Source organism: Coccinella septempunctata, chromosome 3 (genome assembly GCF_907165205.1).
Source record: "Coccinella septempunctata chromosome 3, icCocSept1.1, whole genome shotgun sequence".
Lineage (NCBI taxonomy): Eukaryota > Metazoa > Arthropoda > Insecta > Coleoptera > Coccinellidae > Coccinella > Coccinella septempunctata.
In genome coordinates this window covers 28092966-28105739 of record NC_058191.1, presented here as the reverse complement: position 1 = coordinate 28105739, position 12774 = coordinate 28092966, and the positions used below count along the sequence as shown (strand labels likewise).

At 35.9% G+C, this 12774-nt stretch overlaps 2 protein-coding genes across 3 annotated transcripts; one reads left to right on the top strand and one right to left on the bottom strand.

Moving 5' to 3' along the window:
* The first annotated feature begins 5769 nt into the window (after positions 1-5769).
* On the top strand, positions 5770-7319 carry LOC123309612 (trihelix transcription factor GTL1-like). 2 transcript variants are annotated; one of them, XM_044892811.1, is made up of 5 exons: positions 5770-5963; positions 6272-6316; positions 6440-6493; positions 6558-7020; positions 7102-7319. In XM_044892811.1, the coding sequence occupies exons 1-5, from the start codon at positions 5918-5920 to the stop codon at positions 7283-7285; spliced, it is 792 nt and encodes a 263-aa protein (XP_044748746.1). In that variant the 5' UTR covers positions 5770-5917; the 3' UTR covers positions 7286-7319. The 2 variants fall into 2 exon arrangements, with proteins under 2 accessions (XP_044748746.1, XP_044748747.1); XM_044892812.1 differs by lacking the exon at positions 6272-6316.
* LOC123309611 (putative nuclease HARBI1) lies at positions 7166-8952 on the bottom strand. The gene is made up of 4 exons (XM_044892810.1): positions 8549-8952; positions 8250-8489; positions 8060-8195; positions 7166-7821 (listed from the first exon to the last, which is right to left on the bottom strand). Exons 1-4 carry the CDS (start codon positions 8768-8770, stop codon positions 7307-7309), a joined length of 1113 nt encoding a protein of 370 aa, XP_044748745.1. The 5' UTR covers positions 8771-8952; the 3' UTR covers positions 7166-7306.
* Positions 8953-12774: the final 3822 nt, after the last annotated feature.

The window sequence follows — 12774 nt, the reverse complement described above, 5'->3', positions numbered from 1 at the left end:
CCGAACTTCCGGCATGGCCTTATTCATCGTCTTAATATGTTCAGATCATTAATTCCACGGATTCCGTTCGTTGGTATCGAAGACAGCCAGAATGACCCGCTGCAGAGGACGTATCTGCCGTTCTTGATGGATAACAGATACGGTTGTTGGGACGCTGGATGGAGTAACTGCTATAGGTGTTACGTCTGACGGTATCATTCCCGGGAATGTATCACATTCATCTACCGCTACGCTAGCAAAAATGCGATCAACTCGTCACTGTATCGATAGGCATTGAAATAGATAATGGTATTTTTCTTTCAGATAATCTTGTTGACGGTTTGTTAATGAGCTGTAAATAATTGCGTCCGTAACACAACATGATGAAGTGTTCTTCAATAGGAATGGGTCGATGTTGACAGGTTTTGGTGGCGTTTGACGAATTAGTTGCTTTTACCACAACTTCAGATCACCAGGATAAGTAATGGACAGGCGAATTTCATTTCTATAATTACACTTCGATGAAAAAACTTTTTCGGAAAAATTTAACTGAAATGTATGTCTCTTCACAGCCTGAGAAAGTACTTCTTCTCTTTTACCATCACAGGACTTTTCCCGGCAGCAGCAAACAAGATCAAAATAGGCATGCCAGTAGCCAACATCCGAAACGGATAGGCACCTGAGGAAGAACAAGAAGACGAAATCCTCTTCACAAATAGTCGGGTTACAACTTGAACGAAATCTAGTAATATCAGAGAATGAAGGAGAGTATTTAAATAGGTACATACATGCATTCAATCGATGAGGATGAGGAATAATAACGGAAATATTTGTGATATCTGACAGCCCTGTAAAATTGATCCATATTCTTGCAGTGAAATTTGCTTCGAAACTCAAAAATGGAGACACATACCTAAGGAAAATATTTTTTTTTAAATTATATGAACATGAAATGAGACCCTGAAAATACATTTTATCGACCAATTTTAGAATTTTTTTTATTCCCTACTAGCGTTTCGAAAGTATTACTTTCCACACGCATTGACGTTTGGAAAGTAGTACTTTCCCCACGCAAATATTGAAGAGTTGCGCCAAACACAAAATTTTGGCATGTCTCTATGCGCCAATCATAAAATTCAAACGTTTCTCTATGCGGCTGAACGCATAATAAAAACAGGGTGTATTTGAAGGTGAGGCTTTATTTCAACAGAAGGTAGAACTGGTCAAAATGAAGCTTTTCTTTTTTTCAAAAATCCCCTATACAAAACTGACAAAGTTGAAGAAAAATTGAAAATGATAACTGAAATAGATCCTAATACGACCCTAGACCGTTTGTTAGCTGAATTATCGCAAAACAAAGGGAAAAAACTTATCTCCTGATTCGACCATGTGGTTTCGTTTAGGATATTGGCTCGTTCGATATTTACATGGTAATGAAAATAGGAACTTAGGATTGCCGAATTGTTCTCATTATTTTTTAGTAACTTATACGATTTTATGAAATGGCTCATTTCGATACCAACTGACAGAAGAGATTTAGGACTCAAATGTAAAAAATAGAATAATACTTCAAAATCTCACCAATAAAATTCGTCTAATTCATTCACGAATTTTTTCACAATGGGCATCACAATCTTCTTGTTCGAACATTCCAACAATCGTCGTAAAAATGGCATGAAATGGGGAAACATCATGGCACTTTTTCAACATAACTAAAGGAAGCACTTTCAAGAAACTGAACAATGAAACAATTATGATTCTCTCAAAAGAGACCTGATGCATCTAATCCAATGAACTTGGTACTGAACCATTCATTGTCCAGCCATATGTTTATGTTTTGTTTCGTTTTTACGATGCCTGAGTCATCTTCCACAGTTCCGTATTTGAAATTCAATTAAATTTTGTCGATCTCCTAGGGGTTGTATCTCAGCCATCTTAGATATTTTATATAGACAATTTTTGGGTAAACGACACATTTTGATGAGTTCTACCTTCTGTCAAAAAAAGTCTCACCTTTGAGAACACCCTGTATAATTTCTTATAACGTCAGTTTCAAGACGATCCACCGCGTGAAAATGTTTCATTTACAGTAGTAGGAAAAATATTTTTTCTAACTGATGGGGAAAGTGCCTTTTCCGCACTCGACATACTTGTTAGGAAAATAACTATTTCATTGAACAATCTCAAATAAAATTTGTAAACTTCGACAATTTCAATTTCCTTATTGAAATGGCAACCTTATCGGCGTATTCTGAAAAATACGCTTATAAACGAAAACCCCTGGGGTTCACCCAGCCGTACAAAGCCGGGTATTGTACTGCCAATATTGCAGGGGGGATAAAAAATGCGAACAAAAAGAGTTCCATCTCATTAACGTGAAGCTGCAAGTGTCTCATACAGTACGTGCAGGTTAAAAGGACGAATGGCACACATCTGTCTCCTGGGGGGTTGTTTGTAGAAACCACGCACCCTCTCACCGTACAGGGAGGAAGCTACAATTTAGTTGCTATACTCACATCGAATAATCTTCGTCAAACCTATTGATCATTAATGAAAACTTAATAGCAATAATATTGGGTAATGATAAGTAGAAGTAACAAAAAAGATTCAAAGGTTGTGAAAGAATTACTTGGCTGCTTTCATGATGAAATATTTCTGTATATGAAATACCGATGTGAAGCTGACCTGTTTGAATGAATAGGAAATTTAATTTCTAATGTTTGAAATAATTATTTAAATAGACAGAAAAATTTTCTCATATTTTGTAGAACAATTTCTATATCCTGCAACTATAAGCTTTTTTGCTACAACATTCAGAAACGAATACTTTATTCAATAATTGTTATGAAAATTAAACGAGGGTTTAGGTTCGGTCTTAGCTGATATATCACTGAATATTATTTCATGTTTTGTATGTTTTCTTTGTAGGAAAATGATTTAACTTTTTTCATTTCTATCTAAGATTTGCTTTTATCATGTAAGGCCTTTCTCTTTTGGCGTGAAATATAATATTGTGTCATTATTAATTATTATATTACTTCTTCACGAACTGCTGGAAAGAACACCCCAAATTAAACATCTCTTGTGTTAATATTTCGAGTACCTTCTCATTGGGTTGAAAATAATCATTGGAATGAATTTATTCATCTGAAGAAAGCAGAACAATTTACAATTCAAATAATATTCAGATATCGATTAAAATTAATTCTGGCAGGATTCTGCATTTCCTGAAACTTTTTAGGGTTATCAAATAATATTGTACAAATTAAATACTCAATACTCATTGCTCAAAGCAAGAGGAATCTTTTGGAATGATCCATTCCTGGAAGATTCCTCTAGAGTGTTTCTTTTTTGGTTTCTTCTTTCTCCAGAAATTCTTTTCTATAGGTGCATTTTTCTATAGCAGAGAAAGGCTTTGGGCCAGTAAATGGCGTTTGTGTTCTTTTTTGGCGAGTGTGTTGGCTTTCTGGTTTCCTTTGATTCCAGAGTGACCTGAAACCCAGACTAACGAGATCTTATTCTTCTTGCCTCTTCCATTTAGTTTCCTTCTGCAGTCCCATATCAGGTTTGAGTCGATGACATAGGACTTCAGGGCTTTAATAGCGGCTTGATTATCAGAATGGAGCACTATGTCACATCCTTGATAGTTTCTTTCCAGGTTTATGTCTACGCATCATAACATCACTAGGTAGGTTTCCTGACGAGATGTACTTGTTTAGAGAGGGCCAGGCTCTCTGACTCTTAATTCTCTCAATACCTGCACCTACACTGAGAACACAGCTTATACATTTTTATAATTATTCTCACTACAAGTGTATCGTTATTGCTACAACTAGCATAGCAGTATTACCCCACACATACAAACTAAAAATCAAATAGTCATCGTTATGTTTCACATCACTGACCATTCTGTTTGTTTTTATGATGTAACTCAAATATTTCAATTATTTTCAGCCATTATTTGTTTTCATCACCTGGAACTATTAAAATATTTAATTTGGTTTTATCACGTGTTTTTGGATATTAATCATATCCAAAACATATATGTATGTTGACAAAGGTTTAGATGATGTGCGCTAAAGTTTATAGTCATAAATATTTGAGAGAAGATTAATCTCATCATTTCGCATTATTCTTTTGGGAAACGATCAGAAACAGTTTGTAACAAGCAGAAGATTCAGAGGGCTAATAGACTAATACTTTTAATTCGAATCATGACACCAATCAATCAATTAGGCAGGATTGTGCCACCTGTCCTTGTTTGTGGTACTAGTTTCATCGATTTTTTCTCTCTCATTGATTTGACATCGGGGTAATATTACATATATCGCATTTTTTCTGTCTTGTTTTTGGTAACACGAGTGTTAAAATTTGGCGCACATGTCTCTAGAAGTCAAAGAATATTCGACAGACGTAGGTTCTTATGACCTATTTAGTACAACAATTGCAATAAATCCTCTACAGCAAACTCATTAGTTCTTGAAATCCAAGAAGGCTACAGAGAAAGAGGAATTCAAAGTCTTTATAGTTTGTCCGTCCTGAAAGGGCATACAAATGCACCTAGGAGCATGTCTATGATGCAGATGGTAACAATTTGTCAGTATTAAAGTCCTCATTTGATCTGGACCTTCAAAGTAGAAGTATATATGAACAGATATCCCAACTTATCCGCTAAGTCACCATTAAAGAGCGAAGAGTTGACATTCACACCAAGGAGATGCATGGACTCCTTTATTTGCCGCACCTCATCCTATATCAAGTCAGAAGAATTGGGATGTTCGAAAAAATGTTGTTATTTGCTTTTTCGAAGCATAAAAATGCATCAAATTCCTTCGACCCATTCGTATATCTTCTTGGGATCTGGAATCTATTTGCTACCTGGCTTCTGTATAGGTTAAATTCGACAGGTGTGTCACTTGTTAATATTATTGAAGATATCAACTTGCTGTCCTCCATGAAGCTGACGATGTGGTCCTCGGTTGAATGAAACATTTTTATATGGATCAGGAAGAAAGTGTGTACCAAAACTGAGCCTTGGGGTACTCCAGTAATGACAATGAATCCAGCCGAACGTACACAGTCCACTACTACCGGAATACTCTTGTTGATTCATCATCCCGCATTCTCAGAAAAAGCTTAAGAAAATGGGTCATACACAAGAGCTTGATGCTAGACACGATTGAAGGATTTGGATCAACAGATCAATGGTCCTTATCCACACATGCGCCACATAGCTGAGATGATCACCTGTTGAGCTAATGTAGCTAATCCACATTATCTCTCTAGGCATTCAACCATTTCAAGACGTATATAGCTGCTTCCATGACTTTTGATAAAACGGCTAGATCGAAGGAAAACACTTTCCTATGGACTGCACTTGTGCGCTCATCCAAACTCAACTGTTCGCTTGTATGACATGCGGAATAATTTACAGACAGCAGGTTTCAACTCAATAAACCACTTTCTTTGATTTCTGCGACATCAAGTCGATAAAAATATAACATCAGACATCCAACTAGGTGGTGTGTTGAACTTTGACACATCAACCATGACGTAAAACGATACGAAGTTTCAATTTCAGCACAATTTCGACTGATATACTCTACAGGTAGGTAGCCTACGTAAATGGTTCCCCTCACCAAAACCGTTACGTAAAGCCATACACAGGAGGGAAAACTCCTGTACCATCAAGCTCATTTAGAGAGCTTCGCAGTAACCAATCCGGCAAAACTAAAACATTGGTCGCATTCAGCGGACGAAACAGTTGCGCAACTGTTACCAAACGCTAGCGGAAACGTTCGGTGACATATGCGCTACATTCTCAACACGTTCTGGAGCGGACGCCATTTTTGGGAGCGGATTTGATTTGTGCTAGGTAGCGGTAGCGGAAAGGAGCGAAAGTTGGACTCGAACCGAGTAGTGTTGTTTAGTGTGTAAAATGTACGAGTTTGAGTTAGTTGACGAAAACGGAATGGAAATTGAAGGTAAGAAATATAGAAGGATGTTTAATAAGTTATAGGAAATATACTAGAGCAACAAAAGTAATTCGTCAAAATTCTTGATTATGTTTTTTTCGGAAACTTTTATGGGTTTTCACTCCCAGTCTTTGAATCACAATCATGAAAAAACTCCAAATAATAAAGATCTAATTTTCATAGGTCTTTTTTTTAAAGTCATTCTGTTTCAGAGACTGGGAGTGAAAACGTATTTCAACATATATATTTTTCTTCTTGTTTTCATCATTTTTTTTCTCACTAAATGCAAATATATCTTTATTTTTATTATTCCTCAGCGTTCTTGGAGCATTCTTTAAGGGAATCCATCGTTATGGAAGAAGGTATGTTTATTTTGCGAAAAACTATTTATTGTGGTATATAATATACAGGGTCTCAGTGAATAGGTGCGACAAACTTCAGGAGGTGACAAAGTAATGTATTTTTATGAATTTTTATTTTTTCAGTATCTCCCAGAGAAGCTTTGGGGGAAACTTCTGGAAATCAACGCTTGAATCCAGGTATGTAGTCTTCTCAGAAAAAAAATTTTCTTTTCAAATTATGGATGTTATTCATTTTTTGCAGGTCAGCCTTTTTCGTGGGATAAGCAAACCACGCAATTACTGGTGGAACGGTACATGCATCTTAAGGATGCATTTAGAGATCCAAAAATTAAAAAAAAAAAGCTGTGGGACGAAATAAAACAAACATTTACCTCCAAAGGGCATAATGTCACGGAAGAGATTTTGGATAGAAAATGGAGAAATATGAAAAAAACCTATACAGGCATTAAAGATAACATACGCAAAACTGGAAGGGGTAGAATACACTGGGAATATTATAATCAATTTGATGAAATATACAGAGACGATAAAACAGTGAATTTACCCCGAACACTCTCATCAGCTCCAGTATCCGTGATCCAAAAGGGGCCTGGAATAAATCCAGACTCCATAAAGGAACCTGTTCAAATAATAGAGGAACCTCAACCCAGTATTGCAGCCACTCCTCAAATTGAAAAGCAGAAAGACAACATAACACTCACTCCGTATGTTAAGTTTAAGCTGTATTCTTTTCTATATTAATTTCACAGACATAAAATTAAACTAGCAATATATTTTAATTGCAGAAAATCCACAAAAATGGATTCCAAGAGTGGAATGTTTTATTTGAGGAAGAAGCTGGCTGAAATTGAGACTGCCCGTGTCAACGAAATCAAACTTCTTCGGGAAGCACTTGAAAGACACAATGAAATTCAAGAACGAAGAAATGAAATTTTAGAAAATTTTTTTAATTCTTCAAAAAAACAATAATGTATTTTCTAAATAAAATATTTATAATAACATATTTGCGATGTTATCCCTTTTGTCATTTCCACCCTCATCTGCAACGTCCCCTTCTGGGTTTGGTAGTGGTAGATCCTCTTCTAGTACTTCTTGAGGATCTTCTTCCACTTCATTCAGTATTAAAAAATTGTGAAGAACACATGCAGCACTGATTATGTGTGTTCCAAAATCAGGATCTCCTATATCTAAATACTTCAAACGTCGAAATTTTCCTTTCAATCGCCCAAATGTTCTTTCGATTACTGAACGAATGGAGTTCATTCTATAATTGTAGTTATTTTGAATATCATTCAAATGGCCATTGTCCCTATATGGTGTCAGTAAATTTGTCATCAGAGGGTAAGCAGAATCGCCAAGCAAATGCATATCTCTAGACAATAAGGGGTTATTTGCATTTATCAATTTCTGATAGATGTCGCTAGATCTGAACACTCTTGCGTCATGTACTCTCCCTGGCATCCCAATAAATACATCAATGAAAGCCATTCGATGATCGCAGACACCTTGAAATACAAAAGAATAAACTGTCGAACATTTTCAATACGTAAAAATATATAAATATATATATATATATATTCTTTTGAATGTCAGCAATACATTTTTTGGTATCAAACAATAAAGCATATGTGTGAATTTTAGCAATGGTTAGTGTAACGGGGTACCATACAATTTGGAGTATGATACATGAGCTTAGGGAAAAATGTCAGTAAAAAAACCCTGTCTAACTAACTGATTAGGCACCTTGCAAAATTATCGAATGGAATTCTTTTCTGTTGTAGTAATCGGTGGCATTGTTTTTTGGTTGTTTTATTGGGATGTGACATCCATCAATAGCTCCTACAACACCAGGAAATCCATGGGATCTTTCTCGAAATACCTAAAATGTACATTTCAAATACATATTTCCTCAGTGCTTCAAAATTAAACTCACATTTATAGCTTGTTGATGATTCACTGGCCAAGATATCAACTGGGGCATCATTTGCCTTATAATTTCAACAATTTCTTTGAAAACCATATGGGCAGTACTTCTCGCAAACCCAAACCTATCACCAGCTGCCAAAAATGACTCGGGCTTAGCAAGTACCCAAATAGTGAATAACACTTTTTTTTCGAAAGGTATTACTGCAGGTCTCACAGCACCAATATTTGCTAGGTTTTGTAGTAATTTCTTGAAGAGAACGTTTAAATAAAATAAGTTACAATCATGTTTCACAAAATCTATTTTACCTCAAATGTAGGTCGCATCATGCGAAAGTGTTCGGAGAATAAGTTTCCTTCATAACTCCTTATTGTGATTTCATAATAATTTTCATTTCGTGGTATTACTGGTCTACCACCATCATTTTCCTCCAATAATCGAATTGGTTCTGCCAATTCCAAAGCGATTTGAAGAATAATATCTACATTTTGATTACTCTCCATTATTTCACTTAGAATATAATTCTCCATTTTTCTATAGAGGTAGGTAAGTACATGAACCGCAATGGATAGAGAATACACTTAGTAATTCTTCACAAAAAAAATTGACTCCACCAGTACAAGGTTAACGAAACTTAAAAAATCCGTTTGTTTACTTCCTTCCTACAGACTTCTCAACTAATCAGCTGATAGTGACAGCTCATTGGACTGCCTTATCCTATCTCGGCTTGCCAGCGGACGTTCAACATGTTCCCGACCGCTACCGCTACCGATGGGTAGCAGAAGCGCTTTGCGCTCCGTCCGCTGAATGCGACCATTCTTTCTCAGTTGAGCAATCACGGTAAGGTGTCGTCGGAAACCTATAACAAACAAAAACGACAAGTTCACATGCAGCTGGTGTCAGGAAGTCTCCGGTTACACACATGTTCGTTATTTCTTGGTTCATGTGTGCAGACCGCCGTGGCCTGGCTCTTTGTTTATTTAAGATGAGACCAACGCGTTGGAACATTTTTCTTCCCTCGTCTCCACTGCATATTTCGAAGGTACAGAGAGATCGAGACCACGCTATTTATAATCTCTGTTATGATTTGATCGTCACGTTGTCAAGATTGAACGTCAACATTTAACAGGTGGCCGATATCTTCGTGGGGAAACAGTACATCACGCGGAAAGTGGATACGTTGATATATTTTTTCCGGTTAGAGGTAGTTAACTCGTATATCGGGCTAATTTTTATCTTTCGTATCTGGCAATTACAATATTTTTAAGATGTCAGGGATGTTCTTAGATAGGTGCAATCAATTTAAAGTGTTGATGGTGACTGATGTTACATGGATTTGTCGGATAAATATTCAGCCATCGCCTCATAGTATGCTGTCCTATGAGTTATGGCCATAAGTCCATATCTGACCACGTGCAAATAGCTGTGATTTTGGCCTAAGGCATTTTGGTGGTTTCCGAAACTTGTGTGAGAGTGAGTTAGCCACTATCCTGATCCATCGTGCCTTCTCTCTTTGATAGTCGTGGTCCAAATGAAAATATTATTCAGTGATTAGACCCAACGCTACTTCACAACTATTTGTTGTGTTGGAATTCATTTGGATCGGCATTTTTCGAATACTGTTAAAAATTGAGGTGCCTCGAACTCCGAAACCATCGAGCAGATATTTTCGATTAACAAAATTAAATGGCGCCATCAGCCATTATCCTACCTCACAAATTTCAAGTTATAATGTGTTAAGAATCGGAGGTGTTTAGATTTTGTGGAAATTAGTAGTGGACTGTATTAACAGATAATTGAGTTGGGAATGGTGGTGTAAAAACATTTATTGTATAGGTATCATAAATTCAAGATTAACACAACGTTTATAGTGACAGAGCAATTAATGATAATTGATTGCGAGGCTCTTCCATCAGAAAAGCGTAAGGTTAGAATAATGAATTTTAATGAGAAGGCTGTGTTGTAATAATGATATAGGCCAAGAGGTTAAAACGAAATCGTCTAAGTCTGGTTATCAATGGGAGATCAATGCATCCAATGTGAGTCGATCAATAGTTATAATTTAAATATGAGTAGGGCAAGAATATTATAAGTTAAATGACAATAGCAAGAAAATATTATTAATATGAGAGGAGCAACAATATTATAATCAATATGAGAAAAGCAATAATAGTATAATTATTAAAAATAACGTCTTGAAGAATGCAAAAGTTCAACAATGAATACAACATTTACAGTGACGGTCTGCTTACAAGTAAGCACGATTAGAACGTCCATCAAAAAAATAGAAGACACAATTGATAAATTATGAGAGGTACAAAATGAGAGTACCAATGAGGTAAACCACTAATCGTTGGTTTCGAGAAGAGCATAAAGTTTGAAAACTAATCTGATTGTCGAGCAAGATTAATGAATATGAGCATATATCTATCAAAATACAAATTATAATGGGGAGATCATAGTAATTGAGAGAGTACACGATTACCAGAGCAGACCTTCCAGGGTGGAACCAGGACGAGAGATTGTCAACAAGTATCATGGCTCACCACTGACCGTTGAACCATATTTGGGAGGTTCTCATCGCGTTGTGAAGGAAAACTACTAATTCCAACGTCCACCCTGGAGAACATGAGGATTCATTCATCTGAAATTCGACAACAGCAATTAGTCATATGTATGTAAAAGGTGAACTTTCGAGTTGGGCTGCTGCTAGTGATTCTAGAGGTCGAAATATGAGGAAAAATTCACAACAACTTAGGTCCTTAAATGCACCACACAGGCGCTCTCCAACAATACCTCCAAAATCCAGTAAATTTACGATAGCTTTGTCAAAATTTGGCGGATTCGAATGAAATTTAATACATGGAATATTCTGGATAACCTGAATCGCCCGGTGATAAATGAAATTGACTGATATTCATCAGTGGGACAGATTTACTAGGGAGACCTATCATAAAATTACTTCTAATTATTGAGTAAGTGATCTACTTAATTTTAATTTCAACTAGAGAATGAGACTCCCCAATCATTTTTGGTGCAAAAAATCGTTGAATGCGTTACGGAGCATCATTTTTGAGGAAAAACTTGTATCGTTATGATATACATTTTAACTCATCTCGAAAAACATAATAATAGCCTTTCTCTTTGACCACATCCCCCTTAACACTGTGTTAATAGGGCCGTGTTTCGATATTCGTTATCAATAACGTTATATTGACTTCAATCATGATTTAATCTGAAATGGATGACTTTTATGTTTTCGTACGTTTTTTCTAGAAAAATATTTGAGGAGTTTATTTCTTTGATCAAAATTTAAATTAGATCAGTTACTTGAAATCTAAAAGTAATTTTATGAAGGACCCCCTGTCATCTCCGCCATTGATGAAAATCAGTTTTTATCACCATACGCAGTTCATCCAAAACCGCCAGGTACTGAAATGCATTTGAATCCCCTAAATTTTGACAAAGCTATCGCAAATTGATTGGATTTTGGAGGTCATGCTGAAGAGCTTCTAACGCTTGTGAATGCATTTTAGAATCTAGTTGATATGGAGTTTTCTTCATATTTTGACCTCTACCTATAACCATTTATGATAACCAAAACTTAAACTTCCTTTCTATACCTAGAGTGGGAAACCAAGGATAGCCCTATTGAAGCTATGTAAAGCTAGCACAACAAAAAAAAAGTTGTTTCTGTGCATTTTATGAGTAGCACCCCAAAATTGCAGAAACGTATTTTTAATGGTATAAATCGTTTGTCAAACCAATGCAAATTTTTCAAAGTGTGAAGTTGGCATCCCAAATGAAAATTTCAAAACCAAAATTTCAGGATCGTTTGTCCCACGTAGGTCCATGTTTGTCCACCATTTTTTTTCATTTGTCCAGGCACCGTTAGAGATATGGAAAAATAAGATTTTTCGGTGCATTTTCTGATTTCTATGGTTCAGTGGGTGGACAAATGAAAAAATTTGGTGGACAAAAGTGGACGTGTACCATCAAAAATAAGTTTTCGCGATTTGGGGTGCTGCTCAGAAAATGAACCGAAAAAAGTTCTTTTCCGATATCTCTAGAATAGTACCTGGACAAATAAAAAAAAGGTGGATAAACGTGGACCTACGATGGACAAACGACCCTGATATTTTTGTTTCGAATTTCGCATGGGGTGCCAACTTCACATAGCTCCTTATTGTCTTTGGCTGGTACAAATAATTTAAAAGTATAAGAACTGTAAGAAACACTTTTGTCCTAAACCATTTTTATCGCCATTTTGAGTTTTCATAATAAGCTGTGCCACCGCTTGAAAAACAAAATTATCTTCAGCATCTGTGGATCTTTTAAAAAGAGTTGCATTAGGTCAAAGTACACAAGTTTTCGAATTTTACTGATATTTTTTTTTCTTTTTTTTGAACATCAAATTTCTCGAAAACGGCGCATTATACGACATATTATGAAGAATACCTCTATTTAACAGAACGTTCAAATATTCATTAGATAGCGTCCAACTTAGTTTCAAGAGTTGGGTTCTTTAAATTTT

Bases quoted from the DNA above. Each gene is read 5' to 3' on its own strand.
- LOC123309612 (XM_044892811.1), top strand. From the start codon at position 5,918: ATGTACGAGTTTGAGTTAGTTGACGAAAACGGAATGGAAATTGAAG. The intron at 6,317-6,439 runs GTATGTTTATTT...TTATTTTTTCAG, and splicing joins ATCCATCGTTATGGAAGAAG to TATCTCCCAGAGAAGCTTTG. The intron at 6,494-6,557 runs GTATGTAGTCTT...CATTTTTTGCAG, and splicing joins AAATCAACGCTTGAATCCAG to GTCAGCCTTTTTCGTGGGAT.
- LOC123309611 (XM_044892810.1), bottom strand. From the start codon at position 8,770: ATGGAGAATTATATTCTAAGTGAAATAATGGAGAGTAATCAAAATGTA. The intron at 8,196-8,249 runs GTGAGTTTAATT...TGTACATTTTAG, and splicing joins ATCATCAACAAGCTATAAAT to GTATTTCGAGAAAGATCCCA. The intron at 7,822-8,059 runs GTGCCTAATCAG...TTGTATTTCAAG, and splicing joins CCATTCGATAATTTTGCAAG to GTGTCTGCGATCATCGAATG.